This window comes from Molossus molossus, unplaced genomic scaffold, assembly GCF_014108415.1.
Source record: "Molossus molossus isolate mMolMol1 unplaced genomic scaffold, mMolMol1.p scaffold_m16_p_20, whole genome shotgun sequence".
Lineage (NCBI taxonomy): Eukaryota > Metazoa > Chordata > Mammalia > Chiroptera > Molossidae > Molossus > Molossus molossus.
In genome coordinates, this window is record NW_023425356.1 from 52605275 (window position 1) to 52622463 (window position 17189).

The 17189-nt window shown below is 58.9% G+C and overlaps 1 protein-coding gene across 1 annotated transcript; it reads left to right on the top strand.

Annotated features, from left to right (window-relative positions):
- The first annotated feature begins 747 nt into the window (after nt 1–747).
- ALDH9A1 (aldehyde dehydrogenase 9 family member A1) lies at nt 748–14687 on the top strand. Its single transcript, XM_036272649.1, has 11 exons — nt 748–928; nt 2660–2805; nt 3002–3131; nt 3477–3611; nt 4829–5025; nt 5300–5440; nt 7864–8052; nt 8263–8350; nt 11458–11599; nt 13441–13553; nt 13973–14687. The coding sequence occupies exons 1-11, from the start codon at nt 748–750 to the stop codon at nt 14077–14079; spliced, it is 1569 nt and encodes a 522-aa protein (XP_036128542.1). The 3' UTR covers nt 14080–14687.
- Nucleotides 14688–17189: the final 2502 nt, after the last annotated feature.

A 17189-nucleotide genomic window follows, 5' to 3' on the forward strand; every position in this document is an offset into this window, starting at 1 on the left:
GGCAGCCCCTCCTTCACGGCAACACCTTTCTGAAACAAGTCCACCTGCATGCTCCCCTCCTGGAAGCTGGCGGTGCCTCAAGGAAACGTCCGCTCGCCCGCCCGCCCGCCCCGCGGCGTCCTCACCTCTTTGGACTCAACGACCTTGGCTTTGTCTGCTTGGGACGGTCTTCCTCTTATTTGCCCGATTTTCTCCTGTTACCTTCTCGACTCTGCCCAAGCACCCCGCGTGCAGGGTCGTCCCATCCTACAGCTAAGCGAGGGCCTCGCCTGGACGGGGGAGCCCAGTGACCACCCAGGGAAGACCCAGACCCGACCCGGGAAGGCCCTCGCCTCGCTTGGGGAGCCCTTAAATCTGGTCCCGCCTCGTGCCGCCGGAGCCCCGCCCACCCGGGCCCGTCCCACCAGAGGCCCCGCCCACCCAGGCGCGTCCCACCGGAGGCCCCGCCCACCCGGGCCCGTCCCACCAGAGGCCCCGCCCACCCGGGCCCGTCCCACCAGAGGCCCCGCCCACACACGGGCCCGTCCCACCAGAGGCCCCGCCCACCCGGGCCCGACCCACCAGAGGCCCCGCCCACCCAGGCGCGTCCCACCGGAGGCCCCGCCCCACCTGGGCCCACCCCGGGCCCGTCCCACGCGAGGCCCCACTCGCCGCGTCCCCGTCCCTGTCCGCCCGCCGCTCCGCCCGCACCCGCACCCGCACCCGCACCCGCACCCGCGCCCCCGCCGCCCCCGCCGCCCCCGCCGCATGCTGCCCCGGGCCGGCCTGGCCGCGCTGTGCCCGCTGCTCCGCGCTCTGCGCTCCGCTCCCGGCGCCGCCATGAGCACTGGCACCTTCGTCGTTTCGCAGCCGCTCAACTTCCGCGGCGGGGCCCGCGTGCAGCCGGCGGACGCCTCGGGCACCGAGAAGGCGTTCGAGCCGGCCACGGGTAACGGGGCGCGGGGCCTGGGGGCGGGGCCTGCGGGTGGGGGGCCTGCGGGCGGGGGCGGCGGGCGGCCTCCCGGGGCCTGGCTTCCAGAGCTGGGACCGGGCCGCAGCGGTGGGAGGGTCGCTAGTGGCCCCAGGCCCGCTGCCCTCCGCGGAGCTCGGGATTCTGGGCATAACTCAGCGTTGCGAAGGGGGAGCCCAGCCCTGCGCCCGAGCGGGCGGGAGGGCTCTGGTTCTGCTGGGTTTTGCGGATTATTTGGGGGAGAAGAAGGGAAACGCCGGTGCACAGCCGAAAGGCCCGCGGGCACTGGACGCTGCCCCGCCACAGAGCCGGGAGAGCCCGGCTCACCCCCCACCCCGACTGCCCCCCGGGAGTGGAGGCCGCTCTGCTCTTTAACCACCTGCAGCTGCGGGAGGGCTGTCGCCCCTGCGGTTCTAACCGGCTGCGGGGGTTTGTAACAGAAACCGCAGGTTTGTCCTGCAGCCTGTGGGGGCCCAGGAGTCCTGACCCAAGTACTTCGACTTCTGTCCCAGAGCCAGGCACAGCCCGGGCTAGAGGCCCAGGAAAAGAGACCCTGTTGTGCTCCAGAGTAGGGGTAGCAAATACGATTAGAGGAAGAAAAGGAGGGACTGGATTTTAAAAATATACGGCCCTGGGCGGTTTGGCTCAGCGGTGGGAGCGTCGGCCTGCGGTCCCGAGAGACCCGGGTTCGGTTCCCGCTGAGGGCAGGTACCTCGGTTGCAGCCCTGGTTGGTGGTGCGGGTGGCAGCCACTCGATGTGTCTGTCAGGTTGATGTTTCTCTCTCTCTCTCCCTCCTGCTCTAACTGATGATAAAAGCAAAAAGCAAAAAAAAAAAAAAAAAGTCCTCCAGTGAAGATACAAAATAAAATAAAAATATACATATTTGAGAAAAAACAAAACAATAAAAACAAAATACACTTTCTTGCATTTAGGGCTATCTTTTCCTGACATGGCTGTGTATTAACTATATTCATCAGTTATTAGCACTATGAGATCATTCATATGGAACACAGATGGGGCATTTAAAATCAGACTTCATTACCCAAGAGACTCAGTGCTTTTATGTTGCTTTTGCAGGGTCCCTCAGCTTCTCAGCCTTTGTTAAGGAGCATTGCAAAGTAACTGCTAGGAAGTTAATGTCAGTAAAACTCACTTGGAAATTAGAGGCAACCAGGGGTTCTTAACCGTAAGTTCAGGGCGTGTTCAGGGCAAAGGGCAGGATCTGGCTAATCATGTGATACTATCTTTCTCTGCAGAGAAGTCTGCAACTTTCATTAGATTCTTAAAGGGGTCAGTGACCCCAAAACAATTAAGAACTGCTGGTATCGGGTCCTGGCTGGTTTGGCTCAGCAGTTAGAACGTCGGCCTGTGGTCCGGAGAGACCTGGGTTCGGTTGTCACTAAGGGCATGTACCTCGGTTGCAGTTTGTCCCCGGCCCTGTTTGGGTTGTGCGGGTGGCAGCCACTCGATGTGTCCCTTTCACATCGATGTTTCTCTCTCTCTCTCTTCTCTCTGCCTCCCACTCTATCTGAATAAACAATGTCTTTGCGTGAGGATAAAAAAAAAAAAAAGGGGACTGGTATGGGGCGGGTCACTAAGTCAAACCATGCTTAAAGACGAGGAGGGGATGGCCAGGAAGAACTTTGAATACATGATACTTTGTTGACGTGTGCAGCAGTGTGAGCTGACGTTGACCGTGGTGTTTCCAGGCCGAGTCATAGCTACGTTCCCCTGCTCTGGGGAGAAGGAGGTGGACCTGGCTGTCCAAGACGCGAAGGCTGCCTTCAAAATATGGAGCAAGAAGTCCGGCCTGGAGCGTGCTCAGATCCTGCTGGAGGCCGCCAGGATCATAAGGGTGTGTGTCCATTCATTCTGTCCCGAAAAGTTGTCCGTCGTTGCCGAGCGTTCTTGGGAATGGTGTGCAGTTCAGCTCTGATGCACTGTTGGGTTATACCTTGTCTATGAAGTGGGAACGCATTTCCATCTGCTGTTTCTCTGTCTCGTCTGAGTGTTGACCCTGTGGCGGTGCACCGTCGCCGCTTCGCCCACAGGCGCGGAGGGACGAAATCGCCACCGTGGAGACCATCAACAACGGCAAGTCCATCTTCGAGGCCCGCCTGGACATTGACACCGCCTGGCAGTGCCTGGAGTACTACGCGGGCGTGGCCGGGTCCTTGGCGGGTGAGCCCTCGCCGGCCTTCTGCGGTCAGCTGCCGGGAGGCAGAGGGCAGAGTCTACCGTGAAGGGCAGAGGTTTCGGGCAAAAGACAGGCCTGGGTCTCCCTTCATTCCACTTGGTCTATGTTCTCTGCTAGCTGCCCAGGCAGCTCTAGAGGATGATGTGAGCTGGGGGCCCGGGGTGTGGAGGAAGCTCGGATTCTTCCCCGGGTGTGGCGAGGGCGTGGCGAGGGCGTGGCGAGGGCGTGTGGAGCAGAGCAGGGCCAGGGAGGGCGGAGCACAGAGGACAGGTGTCCGGGAGCCTGGGGGAGGAGCCGGCCTGCCATCTCTTCCCTCCTGTCTCCCCAAGGTGAGCACATCCAGCTGCCAGGCGGGTCCTTCGGTTACACCCGACGAGAGCCGCTGGGCGTGTGCGTGGGCATCGGAGCCTGGAACTACCCCTTTCAGATCGCCTCCTGGAAGTCGGCCCCCGCGTTAGCGTGTGGTGAGAGGAGGGTGCCCTGCAAGCCTGTGTCCTCTGCCGGCCTGTCCCCTCCCCTGCACACACTCATGCACACCCACGCTCGCACGCACATCCACACACACACACACTTTCCCATCAGCAGGGGCCGTGCTGGGCATACAGGGCCTCAGAGGACACGTGTCCGTCCCCATGGCCCGTGGCGGGTGTAGTGTCCCCGTGCACACAGATGGTGTCCGTGGCACTGCTGCTTGTCCTCGTCCTTGTCCTCGTCTCGTGTATTTCTCTGTGGGAAGGAAGGCAGTGTTGGTCCTGGAGGTCTAACTTTCTGCCGTCAGACTGGATCGGATTTGTGCTCCCTGCACGTTCTCGTCCTTTGTTTTTATCCTCACCCGAGGACATTTTTCCATTTTTTGTTCAGATAGAGTGGAGGCAGAGAGAGAGAGAGAAACATCGACGTGAAAGGGACACATCGAGTGGCTGCCACCCGCACGACCAACCAGGGCCGGGGACAGACTGCAACCGAGGTACATGCCCTTAGCGGAAACCGAACCCGGGTCTCTCTGGACCGCAGGCCGACGCTCTAACCGCTGAGCCAAACCGGCCAGGGCCGTTCTTGTCCTTTTGGACTTGAACTTCTGTGAAGGGGGGCACTCAGGAATCGGACTTGTTTAAGTAGCAGAACGTAGCTGGCTCCCCGTGTGTACGACGAGAAGTGACACCAGGGCTCTCATCCCCGAAGCTCTGGCCGCCGGACTTCTGAAGTCTCCTCACACCAGTCAGAGATGTGTCTGTGGGGAAGGAAGGCGTCCGTCTCAGAGCAGCTGTCGGGACAGAGGGACGTGGTGTCCAAGTGCAGCTGCTGGCATGTTGCCTGGCGTCCGGCACAACCCTGGGGGTAGCGGAGGAAGAGAACAATGTCCCTGGCGGTGGGGCCTCATCGGTTCATGAACCTTTGTCCAAGTTCAGTTGTTGTGAGATGGGACCGGTCCCACCTGCTTCCTTCTGTGGGTGCAGGTACCAGACGAGACGATGCCGGTGGGAGACCGGACCTGCAGGTGTGGGATGGCTGGGGACCCGGCAGGCATGGGCTTGGGGTCTGTTAATGACGGAGACCAAGGCGGAGGACGAGATGCGTTTGCTGCCTGAGGAGGATTTGGCGGGACAGGGACCGGTTGGAGGCGTTCCTGGCTCGCCCCTCGTCCTGTCCCGTCCTGAGTCCTGTGTGTGGGCTTGTGTAGGAAACGCCATGGTCTTCAAGCCGTCCCCCTTCACGCCCGTGTCCACGCCGCTGCTGGCTGAGGTCTACGTGGAGGCGGGGGCGCCTCCGGGCCTCTTCAACGTGGTGCAAGGCGGGGCCGCCACGGGCCAGTTTCTGTGTCAGCATGGCGACGTGGCCAAGGTCTCCTTCACCGGGAGTGTGCCCACCGGCACCAAGGTGAGGTCACCCCCGCCGGGGCTGGCTCAGGGGCCTCTCGCTGGGGGTGTCAGGCCCTCCCGGGGCCTGTGGTGGAGGCCTGTCCTCCGATCTTCCCTGTTCCTGTGGGAGGGAGGCCGTGGGAACTGCCCCCGTGGGTCTGGGAATGAGCGTGTGAAGCGGGAGGGGCGTGCCCTTGGGCGGTGGCGGTGTCAGCTGGTCTGCGGAGGTCAGAGTTCACCCCGCGTGCGGCCTCGTGTGCGGCCTCTGAGCGTGTCTGTGCTTGTTCCATAAGATCATGGAGATGGCGGCGCAAGGAATCAAACCCGTCACCTTGGAGCTTGGGGGCAAGTCCCCACTGATTGTCTTCGCAGACTGCGACCTGGAGAACGCTGTCAAGGGGGCGCTGATGGCCAACTTCCTCACGCAGGGCGAGGTGCGTGCGTCCCCGGCTGGAGGCGTCTCCCCTCCCAAACCGCACGGCGTAAAGAACTTTTCATGTGGAAACCATTTCCGTTACAGGAGAGTTGCACCATCGTGCAGAGATTTCACATGTGCCTGTGAGCCAGGGCCCTCAGATGTCCACATTCTTTTCTTAATCCTCACCTGAGGATATTTTTCCATCTATCCTCAGACAGAGTGGAGGGAGAGAGGGAGAGGGAGAAACACTGATGTGAGGGGGACACATCGACTGCTTGCCTCCCACACGACCCCGACCGGGGCCTGGATGAACCGCATCCTGGACCAGAGTCGAACCCACAACTCAGTGGTCCGCAGGCCGACACTGTAACCGCTGAGCCAAACAGGCCAGGACTCAAACGTCCACATTTATGACGTTTCTCTGTCGTTCTGTTTGTCTGTACACACGTACGCACGTTACAGTTTTCTCCTGAATTCTTTGGAGGTTGCAGGCATGAGGCCCCAGCCTCGCACACTTACATATTTCCCCAAACAAGCGCCTCTCCGTGCAAGCACGGTGTGCTCAGGAGGTCAACAGCACTGGTACCGGATCCTTCATGGTGGTGGTCGCCCAGTGGTGAGATTCCAACTCTGTCAGCCCGTCTACATTTTTTAGTTCACTTTCTACTGTAAGAAAGAACGTTTCCCGGTCTCCTGTTTCTCATTTGTTTATTTCTGTCAGCCTGGGCCCATGGATCCTGACATCCTTGTGTGAGTTAGAAGCCATTCCTTATTTATTTGATGCTCAAATAATTGCAGATTTGGCAGGTAGAAGCCCCTTTCTATGACCTTTTTCTGTGTCTTTATTGTCCTTTGAGCACTTGACCTCCCGGCCCAGCAAGGTGCCTGGACGTGTCTCACGCCTCTCCCGGCCGGGCTCTGGGCCAGCCTTCTCTAGGAGCCCTGGTCCCATCGGTGGCCAGGGGTATTTAGAAACCAAGGTCTGGGTGCCAGGTGGACTTGTTACTGGGTGCCAATGCCTCCAGACCCTCTTGGAGGCCAGAGCTGGGGCCAGATGCACATTTTTGCAATACACACATGCACTGCACACACATATACACACAGACACACACACAGTGCACATGCACACACTCGTCTACACACAAATGCACACACAATGCATTCATACACAGTGCACACAAATGTGCATGTGTATACACATGTGCACACATATACATGCATTCACAGTGCACACCACACATGCATTGCACACACGCGCCCACACATGCACACACATATGTCTATATGTATCTGTGTTAATAACTACAGCTCATGCTGCTATTTCCAGTCATTCCGATATTACAGGTTTATTTTCCCTTCTTCCAGGTTTGTAAATTTCTTCTCTGACACAATTTTGGCATCCGTCACCCACAGTATGTTTATTTAACTGCTCAGTCCTAGAAATACGTTTATAGTAGTTTCAGATTTGTGAAAAGTAAACCTTCTAACTAAAGTGCATATTTTTTTACAGTCCCTTTTGGCTTTAGCCTGAGGGGTGGTTAAAAGGTTTCGAAAGTTGATTGGGTCGGTTCCCCTCCAGCCCCTCCCACCACGTGGTCATGATAGTCCTGTTAGGTAACAAGTTCTGTTCTGTTGCATCTGAGGTTTATTTCCCCCCATCCTTGCTGGGACTAGGGGGCACACGGACATGGTTCAAAAAGGCGGAATTTCACAGAAAAGCCACAGAGCAACTTGGGTCCCCTCCACCGCTCCTGACCGGCTCCCACGCCGGCCCTGGAGGCTGCCAGCCCCTCTGCTCTGACCTTGTTCCCGTGTTTCTCGTCACACAGGAGCAGGTGTCTCCCCCTCCCCCTCTCTCTCATGCACACAGGCTGGCACCTCAGAGGTGCGCTCTCGCACTGGGCTTCCGCCTCTGACGCCCGGGGACACTCGTTTACGCCACGGGCTCGCGCTTCTCCGTTTTCTGCCGCAGCCACGTGCGTTCCTCCCATGCGGCTGGGCCGCACGCGGGCCGCGTCTGTGGAGAGGAGACCCTCGTGCCGCGTGGTTTCAGTGAAGACATTGGCGGGGAAGTGCTCTGGGTTATTGTTACCTAACGCCCTAAGTTCTCAGCTCTTCCTCCGCAGTCCCCCCCGTTCCCACTTCTCACCCCTAAACACGAGCAGACGGGGTAGGGCCCGAGGTCGCGTGGGTCCGTCATCAGTGGCCTTGAGGAAATAAACAAACACAGAAGATGCGGGTTTTATCCCGAAGGGGCAGGCGGTCTGTGCGGGGGTGGTGTGTCCTAGTCACGCGTGTTCCCCTGCGGGACGGGGCTCTCCAGATGGAACACGCCTGACAACAGTGTAGTGTGTTTTTTAAGCCTACACCCCTGGTCCACCGCCCCCTTTTCGTTTTTTCTTCTTTGCACCCTGATAGACGTGCCCGTGTCTTTTCCAGGTTTGCTGCAACGGCACAAGGGTGTTCGTGCAAAAGGAAATTCTCAATGAGTTCACAGAGCAAGTGGTGAAACAGACCCGAAAGATAAAAATCGGAGACCCCCTTCTGGAAGGTACCAGGATGGGTCCCCTCATCAACCGGCCACACCTGGAGCGAGTCCTTGGGTTTGTGAAACTGGCCAAGGAGCAGGTGAGGAGGGGGAGCTGGGGCACGGAGAGGGAACCCCCCACCCCCCGGCACCGGGCCTCCCTGTGGCCGTAACCCCTTGGCTCTCGGGGTCAGAGACAGTGTCCTGCTTTTGTCCTTTTGGTGGGGTGACTGAGTACACATTTGTCCAGAAACGCATGTGGGGGTCGCCTGTTTAACATAAAGTATGCATTCTGCTTTCTTTCTTGGCAGGGGGCTAAGGTGTTGTGTGGGGGAGACCTGTACGTACCCGAAGATCCCAAATTAAAGGATGGATATTTCTTGAGCCCTTGCGTATTGGGTACGTGCCCCTGATGTCGGCTTTCCAGAGGTTTGAATGGACTAATCAGATGGAAAATAATTTTTATAAAATATGTGTGTGGTGTCAAGCAAGGGTTGGCAAATGGGGTGTCCCCACCACCCAGATGTAAGAAACAGAAGTTCTTCATTACCTTCAAAGAGCCTGTGCACCCCGCCCCCAGGACAGCGGGTGTGTTCGTACACGGGGGACCTGGTCTGCCCTGCTGTTCTGCAGGCCGGGGGCTCGGAGAGATGAGAGTACACGGTCCATACAAAGTTACGCAAGGAGCCCTGGCCGGTTTGGCTCAGCGGTTAGAGCATCAGCCCGTGGACCAGAGAGACCCGGGTTCAGTTCCCACTAAGGGCACGTACCTCGGTGGCAGTTTGTCCCCGACCCTGGTTGGGGTCATGTGGGTGGCAGCCAGTCAGTGTGTCTCTCTCATGTCGATGTTTCTGTCTCTCTCTTCCTCCCTCTCTCCCTTCCGCTCTATCGGAAGATAAACGCAAAAACAAAGTTACGTAGTGACTCATTTCCCAGGAAAGGCAGTGAGGAAGGCACTATAGCTCACAGTATAGTAAAGCAGTCTGTCCGGCACTGTGGCGGTACTTCTAAAACTTACGTCACTTAAGAATTTTTAGCACCCCCTTTCAATCTGAAAACCTCCTGGCCTGGACAGTCAGGTATAAGGCCATCTGTCCTCAACCAGTCACTTCCATCCCCGCTCAGGGTGACGTGCTCCAGAGGCCGCTGTCCGCAGCGCCTTCCCCGTCATTTCATAACACGTTACATCCCGTGTGCGGTGAGTTTCACAGGCTTGAGAACCACGTGCAGGTTGGATCATGTCCTGTGGTCGCGGCACCTCATCGCGAAGGTGAGGTGGCGGAGTTTTGTCCCCAAGGCCGAGGTGGTCTTGGTTTTCACCACTGATGTTCGATGCCCTTGAACCTGCGGCCTTGGCCCAGGAAAGCCCACTGAGGTGTCAGAGCCGTGAACCTGACGCCCACACTGGGTTAGCCTGCCGTTCTTAAGTGAATAGGGACAGTGGGCAGTTGTTCTTTTGAGTAGAAAACAGAGTGATCTCAAATCTGTTAAGGACCAAATACGTGCACAGAACAGGAAGGAGCAGTGTGCCTCCTGAGTGTTAACGCGGGTTTCTCTGGGTGCTGGGGTCGCAGGTGGGTTTATTATACTGCGTGCATTTCTGCATGTTGCAGACTTTTATTTTCATTCACTGAACGTTGGAGACTAAAGTCGAGTGAGTCGCGTTTCGGGCAGAAGCCGGAGTCCCCACCCCCACAGCCCCTCTGCGTTGCCAGGCTACGTAACGTGACAAATACTTTCTGGGACTGTTGAGCAGTGCATGGTCTTGAGTGGTAACATTTTGGCTAATGGTTTCCCTGGAAATTATATGCAGATGACTCGTTTTCAGAGAGTCAGAACGTAGGAAATCATGCTTAAGCACCACCTGAGAATTACTTAATCCCTAAGTGCACATAAACTCTAATCCACATTTGAAGAGAGGCAGACCCGTCTCTGTGGATGTGGGGACAGTGGTTTGTAGACTGTGGCTGCTACAAAGCTGGCGTTGGCAGTAGGTTCTCAAGCCGTCCTTTGGCCTCCGTGCTGCTGACACTATAACATGACCTCACTAGCCGCGTGTCTGCCTTTGGCCGTGACCCCTCCATCAGGGCGGCCGGCCGCAGGGACAGGGCAGACGGCGCCGCTCCGGACTCTCCGGGCTCGGTAGAGGATGTGTGCAGATAGGAGCTTCCTTACTTATGTGTATAAAGAATCGGCCACTTCAGGGAATGTAAGTACATTTTCATTTCAAGTCAACATCCCCCCAATTATTTCTAAGATTGTGTTTTATCCTGGAACTGTCTTTTTTGTATCTGATTCTATCACTGTCATTAAGACAATGTGGAAAGGTATAAAAACATGAATCATATATGTAACACTTTTTAAATCCTTGAGGACATTCAATACCGGAGGATATTTTTTATTCTAGGGGGGGGGGGCATTGATGTGAGAGACATCGATCGGTTGCCTCCCATACCTGCCCTGACCGGGAATCGAACCCACAACCTTTTGGTGCACAGGACGATGCTCCAACTAATGGAGCCACCCAGCCAGGGCCGTACATGTAACATGTTAACGGAAGTTGAGACCGGACCCCGAGCAGTTCGTGTCTTCAGTGAGTGCTCTGCCATGGAGCGTCCCTTTGAGAAGCTCCGGAGAATTCGGCCGCCAGGGTGTGTGGTTCAGGCGGGCGTTTCCTGCGGACGTTCGGTTTGTCGTGAGTGACGCGAGGGCTGTCTCTGCACACACCTGGCTTTAGAGTCAGGCCGCCACGCGGGGTGTGGCGCGTGTGCTCGCTGTGTGCTCGCTGTGTGCACAGTGGAGGTCCCCACAGGCGGGGCGGGGCGCGTGTGCTCGCTGTGTGCCCAGCGGAGGTCCCCACAGGCGGGGCGCGGCGCGTGTGCTCGCTGTGTGCTCGCTGTGTGCACAGTGGAGGTCCCCACAGGCAGAGTGCAGCCGTGTGCTCACTGTGTGCCCAGTGGAGGTCCCCGCAGGCAGAGCGCAGCCGTGTGCTCACTGTGTGCGCAGCGGAGGTCCCCACAGGCAGAGCGTAGCTGTGTGCTCACTGTGTGCCCAGCGGAGGTCCCCACAGGCGGGGCGTGGCCATGTGCTCGCTGTGTGTGCAGCGGAGGTCCCCACAGGCAGAGCGCAGCCGTGTGCTCGCTGTGTGCGCCTCGGAGGTCCCCGCAGGCAGAGCGCGACCATGTGCTTGCTGTGTGCGCAGCGGAGGTCCCCACAGGCAGAGCGCGGCCGTGTGCTCACTGTGTGCCCAGCGGAGGTCCCCGCAGGTGGGGCGCGGTGTGTGCTCACTGTGTGCCCAGTGGAGGTCCCCGCAGGTGGGGCGCGGCGTGTGCTCACTGTGTGCTCGCTGTGTGCCCAGCGGAGGTCCCCGCAGGTGGGGCGCGGCGTGTGCTCACTGTGTGCTCGCTGTGTGCCCAGCGGAGGTCCCCGCAGGCAGAGCACGGCCAGGGCTGTGAGCTGGAGGCTCGGGAGTAACCCCTCCGCACGTCTGTTGTCCCTGCCCGCAGCCAGCTGCACGGACGATATGACCTGCGTGAAGGAGGAGATCTTCGGGCCTGTCCTGTCCATCCTTTCATTTGACACCGAAGCGGAGGTTGTGGAACGAGCCAACAACACCTCTTTTGGACTAGCGGCCGGTGTCTTCACCAGGTGCGTGGGGAGCCCCCGTCTCAGCGGGGCTGCTGCCTGCTCGGGGGGCTGCCCTGTTCCCTGGGGGGTCTGCCCTCATTGTCTTCATTGGCACTTCCTGCCATGTCACAGGTGCCCAAGTAGCATTTTGCCCTTTGCCCTCAATGGCCAGAGCCCTGCTACTGAGTTTAAATTGAGCTACAGCCCTGGCCGGTTTGGCTCAGCGGTTGGAGCCCTCGGCCTGCGGTCCAGAGAGATCCGGGTTCGGTTCCCGCTAAGGGCATGTACCTCGGTTGCAGTTTGTCCCCGGCCCTGGTTGGTCATGTGGGTGGCAGCCACTCGATGTGTCTCTTTCATGTCGATGTTTCTCTCTCTCTCTCCCTCCCTCCCACTCTACCTGAACAAAATATGGAAAAATGTCCTCGGGTAAGGATAAAAAAAAAAATTGAGCTATAAACTGGGTAGCTGAAAATGCTATCGTTTTTCATGGGTTCATGGAATAAATATCTGAGGCGCCAACATGAGTGGACATGTCCGGGAATGTGGAAACCCGTCAGCTCATGAATGCTGGGCCGGTTCTTCCACAGCGTGGGTTTCGGAGGTTGTCCGCCACCCTGATGGGAAGGCGGCAGTGGGGCTTTTGTTCTGTTATCGCACCTTTAGGGTGTTTCCGATTTTAACCCCGTGAGTAGTGTGATCGGTCGGTGTCTTTCTGTGTGAACCCCGCCCACTGTGGCGGACGCCGCGAGCCCTCTGGGGGCGCAGGGTCACCCAGCGGCAGGTGCTCGGTGTGTGCCGACTCCAGCTGGGGGCAGTGGGGGGCGGTTCTCTGCGCCTGCGTCACTCTCGGGACTTGCTGTCGCTGTGGTGATGACCGAGGTTACGCATCTCTGTGGCCTTGTGATCCGGCGCCTGGGAAGGAGACCCAGGCCTCCCTGAGGGACCTACGGTCATAGCTTCTCTCTGAGCCCGAGAAGGTCCGGGAGCTGCTGCTTTAAATGAAAACCACTTGATTTCTCAGTCATTTTAGTTTCACCACAAAATAGATGGACAGAGCTTGCCCATCCCCCTGGCCTCCAAGCACAACCTCCTTCGTCGTCAATGCCCCCCCCCCCCAGTCCATTGCTGTGATCGATGAACCTGTGTGACCACACCGTCACCCCAAGCCCGCAGTTTACACTGGGGTGCACTCCTGGTGCCGTACCTCTGTGGGTTTGGACAGGTGTGTTGTGACGGGGACCCCCATCGGGTTGCACCGAGCAGGGTCCCTCCCTGACAGCTCTGTGGGGCTCTGTGTCCTGGGGACCCAGTGGGCTAAGGCTCACCTCGGGCTTTGCCGGCAGGACACAGGCAGGGCCGGGCACAAAGGGGGGCAGCTCACGCTCGACCTCACAGCTTCACTGGACGGTTCGCCAGCGTGAAGAGCACAGCGAGTGGCGTTAGTGTGTCCAGAGCTGGGCCGCCGGCACCAGAACCTAGTGGCAGAGCCTCCCCGTCAGCTCAGGGAGTCAGGGCCCGCTTGCCCCCAGCCCTGCAGCACCCGTCCACTCCGCTTCTGTGGACGTCTCGCTCTGAGTGTTCGTGTAAATGCAACTGGACACTGTGACGGTGCGTCTGGCTTTCCCTGGGCACCACGTGTTCAGGGCTCACATGCTGTAGCGGGTGTCAGGACGCCGTCCCTCGTGGACAATGCTCCATTGCACGTTTACGCTGGTCACACGGGACGTTGGGGTGCCGTTCTCTGTGGCTGTGAGGAAGAACGGCGAGCATCTGCACACGCGTGTCTGTGAGGCTGTGCGTTCGAGCTGACCGTCTGACCTCCTAAGGAGCAGAGACGGTAACCAGCGCCGTGTCTCCTCCAGGGACCTCCAGCGCGCCCACCGCGTGGCGGCCGAGCTGCAGGCCGGAGTGTGCTACGTCAACAACTACAACGTCAGCCCGGTGGAGCTGCCCTTCGGCGGCTATAAGAAGTCAGGTGAGTCCGGCCGGCGTGGCACCGCGGTTAGAGCATCGGCCGTGGACAAGTCGTGGGTTCGATTCCCAGTCGAGGGCACATACCTGGAGGATCTGCAGAGGGCCTGGCCGCGGCCTTTGTCACCTTTGAATGTGCCCCTGGGGACGTGGTTGTTGGGGACTGGGACTTGCCCCGGGAGGCAGAGCCTGTGTGAGGGTGGGGCAGGGTGACCAGGACGGCCAAGCAGGGGGTGCTGTCCCTTCAGTACCTTGTCCACAGCCGTCGGGCAGCATCTGGGCCCTGACGGCTGGGCTCTCTCTCCCGTGCCCCTTCCACAGCTGATGCCTGGTGGAGGGTGTGATCTAAACTCCACTTCCGTGAAGGTCACTGACCTTTCAGACGATTGCAGCGATGGCTTATTGTCCCCTTGTCCCTTGCAGGGTTTGGCAGGGAGAACGGCCGTGTGACCATTGAGTATTATTCACAACTGAAGACGGTGTATGTGGAGATGGGTGACGTGGACTCCGCTTTTGAAAGCGGACCATGAATCCCCCAGACGCGCCGGGCTGAGCCCCTGAGACCGGCAGAGGCCGCACACGGCGACCCGCTGCCTCCTGGGTCTGGTCCTGCAGGGCTTGCGCCCGGCTCAGCGCCGCCCCGTCGCCGGGTCGTCTCCCCTGAGCTGCACACGTGCCTTCAGGTTCTCCCCGAGGAAGCTGTGAGGTTCTGCAGAGCCGGTCTCCGTGCGGCCGGAACAGCCAGTGGCCCTGCTCTGGACACGGGGACGGGATGATGTGTCACCACGATCTCAACCCGCCCGCGCTCTCCCGCGTTCCCTCGCTCTCTCTCTCTCTCTCACGCTCACTTCGAAGGACTTAGACTTGTTCCCTTGACGTTCCTGGTGGACTCAGGTGATTTCGGCTCATGTCTTAAGCTCCGGCCCCTTGTCATTCCCACCGCCAGGCTGACAGTGGGACCGGGTGGGGACTCGATCCTCGGCTGGGGGTCCGTCTGTGTGAAGGGTAATCGGGAAAGCGTTCTGTCTCCACCCGGCGCTGCGGGGAGGACACGGCCTCCGTCCTTGAACTCCACGTGCCCACCGTCCGCCTCTGCAGCACCAGAACCAATAAATCACAGCTCATGTTTGCAACGAAACACCTGTCAGGGTTATTCAGGACCCAGGGTGGGGCCGGCGTGCACGCGAGGCGGAGGGCTGGCCCTTCTCTGCAGCAGGGCGCTGGGCGGGCCTGCGTTCCTGTGCGGAGCTGTCAGCCCGCAGACTCGGGGCCTGGGGGCCTCTCCACCCTGAGGAGCGGTGCTAGCTCGGAAGAGCTGCCGTGACCTCTGACTGCGGGGATTGGTTACTGTGGAATAGCTGGTTTTCCGGGGAAACAAAGCCAGGGGAGCAGTACGTCTGTTGATTTGCAGGAGATTTAGTGTAGGAATGAGCTCGTGATCAGGAGGCAGGGGAGCTGGTGGTGTGGATCATCGAGAGCCAGGGCCCAGAGCCAGGGGCCGGCGGGGTAGGTCAGGCTGGAGCCTGAGAACTGGGCCAGCGTATGACCTAGGGCTGGAGGCGGGTGGCCCTGGGAACCCAGGAGGACCGCCCTGCCACTGACTGCCGACGCTGTTTCTCCAGCAGGTGGCGCCCGTGTCCTTCCCACACCTGGTACAGGACCATGCAGGACTTATCAGAGCCTCCAGACTTCAGGGGCGAGTGTAGCCCCCCAGTCACCGCCGGGCAAGCACACAGCCCCCTCAGGGGTGCCAGCGTCCACATAACGTCTCTACAGCGCGGCATGTGTCTTTCCATAGAAATAACTGCCTCTCGCACATGGGCCAGACCCGCAGGGCGGTGGAGGGACTGAGGCCAGTTTTCTCTCCCCCAGACAAGGGAACTGAACGGAAACTAGCTGGCCAGACAGGGTCACTCTGCAGCAGCGACCCAGACTAGACTGCGTCCGGCCCGAGGGTCCCGGGACATGCGACTGTGGGGGAACTGGAGAGCTGACCAGAGCTCCTGGGTCCCCACTTTGGTCACAGCACCCTCTGACAGACTGGGGTTCCTTGCACAACGTCACCTGGCCCATGCTGTGACAGAGCGCCAGAGATGACAGTTACTTTGAAAGCACGCCCATCTGTCCCCAGGGGCTCTGCCGGCCTCGCTGCCACCTGCAGCCTCGGACACGCAGGAGCCTCCAGGGTTCCCGTCTCTCCAGGCGCGATTCTAGCAAATCCAAACAGACAAAACCAACCACCCTAGCTAACGGCAGAGTCTCCACTACATCACCTGTTTCAGTCAGGACCCAAATCCCTGCCTTCGCCTTCACCACCGTGTCCTAAGGGTCAGTGTGAGAGGGTTTCTCACAGACTGACCCTGCAGAGTGCGGATCTAACCCAACCTCACCAGATGCCCCAGGGCTCCAGGTGGTCCTGTGGCCGGGGGCCGACTGTCCTCGGTGGCCACCCAGAGCATCCTGCCCCTGAGTGCCTCACCTCCTCAAGGTGACAGAGGGCAGGACGGAGTGCGTGGAGTTCACACTCGGGCCTGGGGCCAACCCTCCCAGCTGCCGAGCACCTGCCATTTGTTCTATTACATTTCATCAGCTCAAGTGTACGTACCACAGGGGCCGGTGGCTGCCGTGCCGGACCACAGGGGTCTAGACCTCGATTCCTGCTGAGGTTCTTGGTGGCCACAGTCGTGTCCGGAGCACCCTTCCTGGAGTCCACCAAGGCTTCAGGTGTCCACGTTTCGTTGTTACGTGTCCCCTTCCCTGTTTGCACCTGTGTGATCTGGTCTTTGCGTGACGTGGGCCCTCACCCTCCCTGTCAAGTTTCACCTTAAATTTGTGACTTCCATTTTTAAGCAATAGAAGAAATTTTTTTTTAAACCTCACGTGAGAATATTTTTACGTTTATTTTCAGATAGAGCAGGAGGGAGAGAAACATCAATATGAGAAAGACACGTCAATTGGTTGCCCAACCCCAACCAGAGCCGGCAACGAACCCCATCTGAGGTACGTGCCCTTGGCCAAAACTGAACCCGGGACTCCTTGGTCCGTGGGCTGATGCTCTGACCACTGAGCCAAACCAGCCAGGGCTAGAAGCAATCTTCAATAGAGATGTTTATTTTAGTTTAGTTTTAAAAAATGGCTTTCTCTATTTTATTTAAAAGTATGTTTTCTTTATTGATTTTATAGTGAGAGGAAGGGAGAGGGGGAGAGAGAGAAACATCGATGAGAGAGAACATCGACTGGCCGCCCCCTTCATGCCCCCCACTGGGGATCGGGCCCACAACCTGGGCATGTGCCCTGACCGGGAATCGAACTGGCGACCTCTTGGTGCAGGGTCGATGCTCACCCACTGAGCCACACCCGCCAGGCTCAGTTTATTCTATTTTCATCCTCACCCGAGGACGTGCTTGGAGAGAAAGGCTGACTGGCCGCCCCCCCCCCGGGGATCGGGCCACAACCCGGGCACGGGCCCCGACTGGGGACCACACTGCAGCCTTTTGGCACCCAGGACGATGCTCCCCCAGCCGAGCCGCCCCAGTTGGGCTCCCACAGAGGTTTTAAGAAATCGTCCTTGTCACCCTGTGTGGTGGTCGTTTCAGACCCTAGCTGGGACCGAGACTCTGCTTCCCAGACGCCCAGTTTC

Bases quoted from the DNA above. Each gene is read 5' to 3' on its own strand.
- ALDH9A1 (XM_036272649.1), top strand. From the start codon at position 748: ATGCTGCCCCGGGCCGGCCTGGCCGCGCTGTGCCCGCTGCTCCGCGCT. The intron at 3,612-4,828 runs GTGAGAGGAGGG...GGGCTTGTGTAG, and splicing joins GGCCCCCGCGTTAGCGTGTG to GAAACGCCATGGTCTTCAAG. The intron at 8,351-11,457 runs GTACGTGCCCCT...CCCTGCCCGCAG, and splicing joins CTTGAGCCCTTGCGTATTGG to CCAGCTGCACGGACGATATG.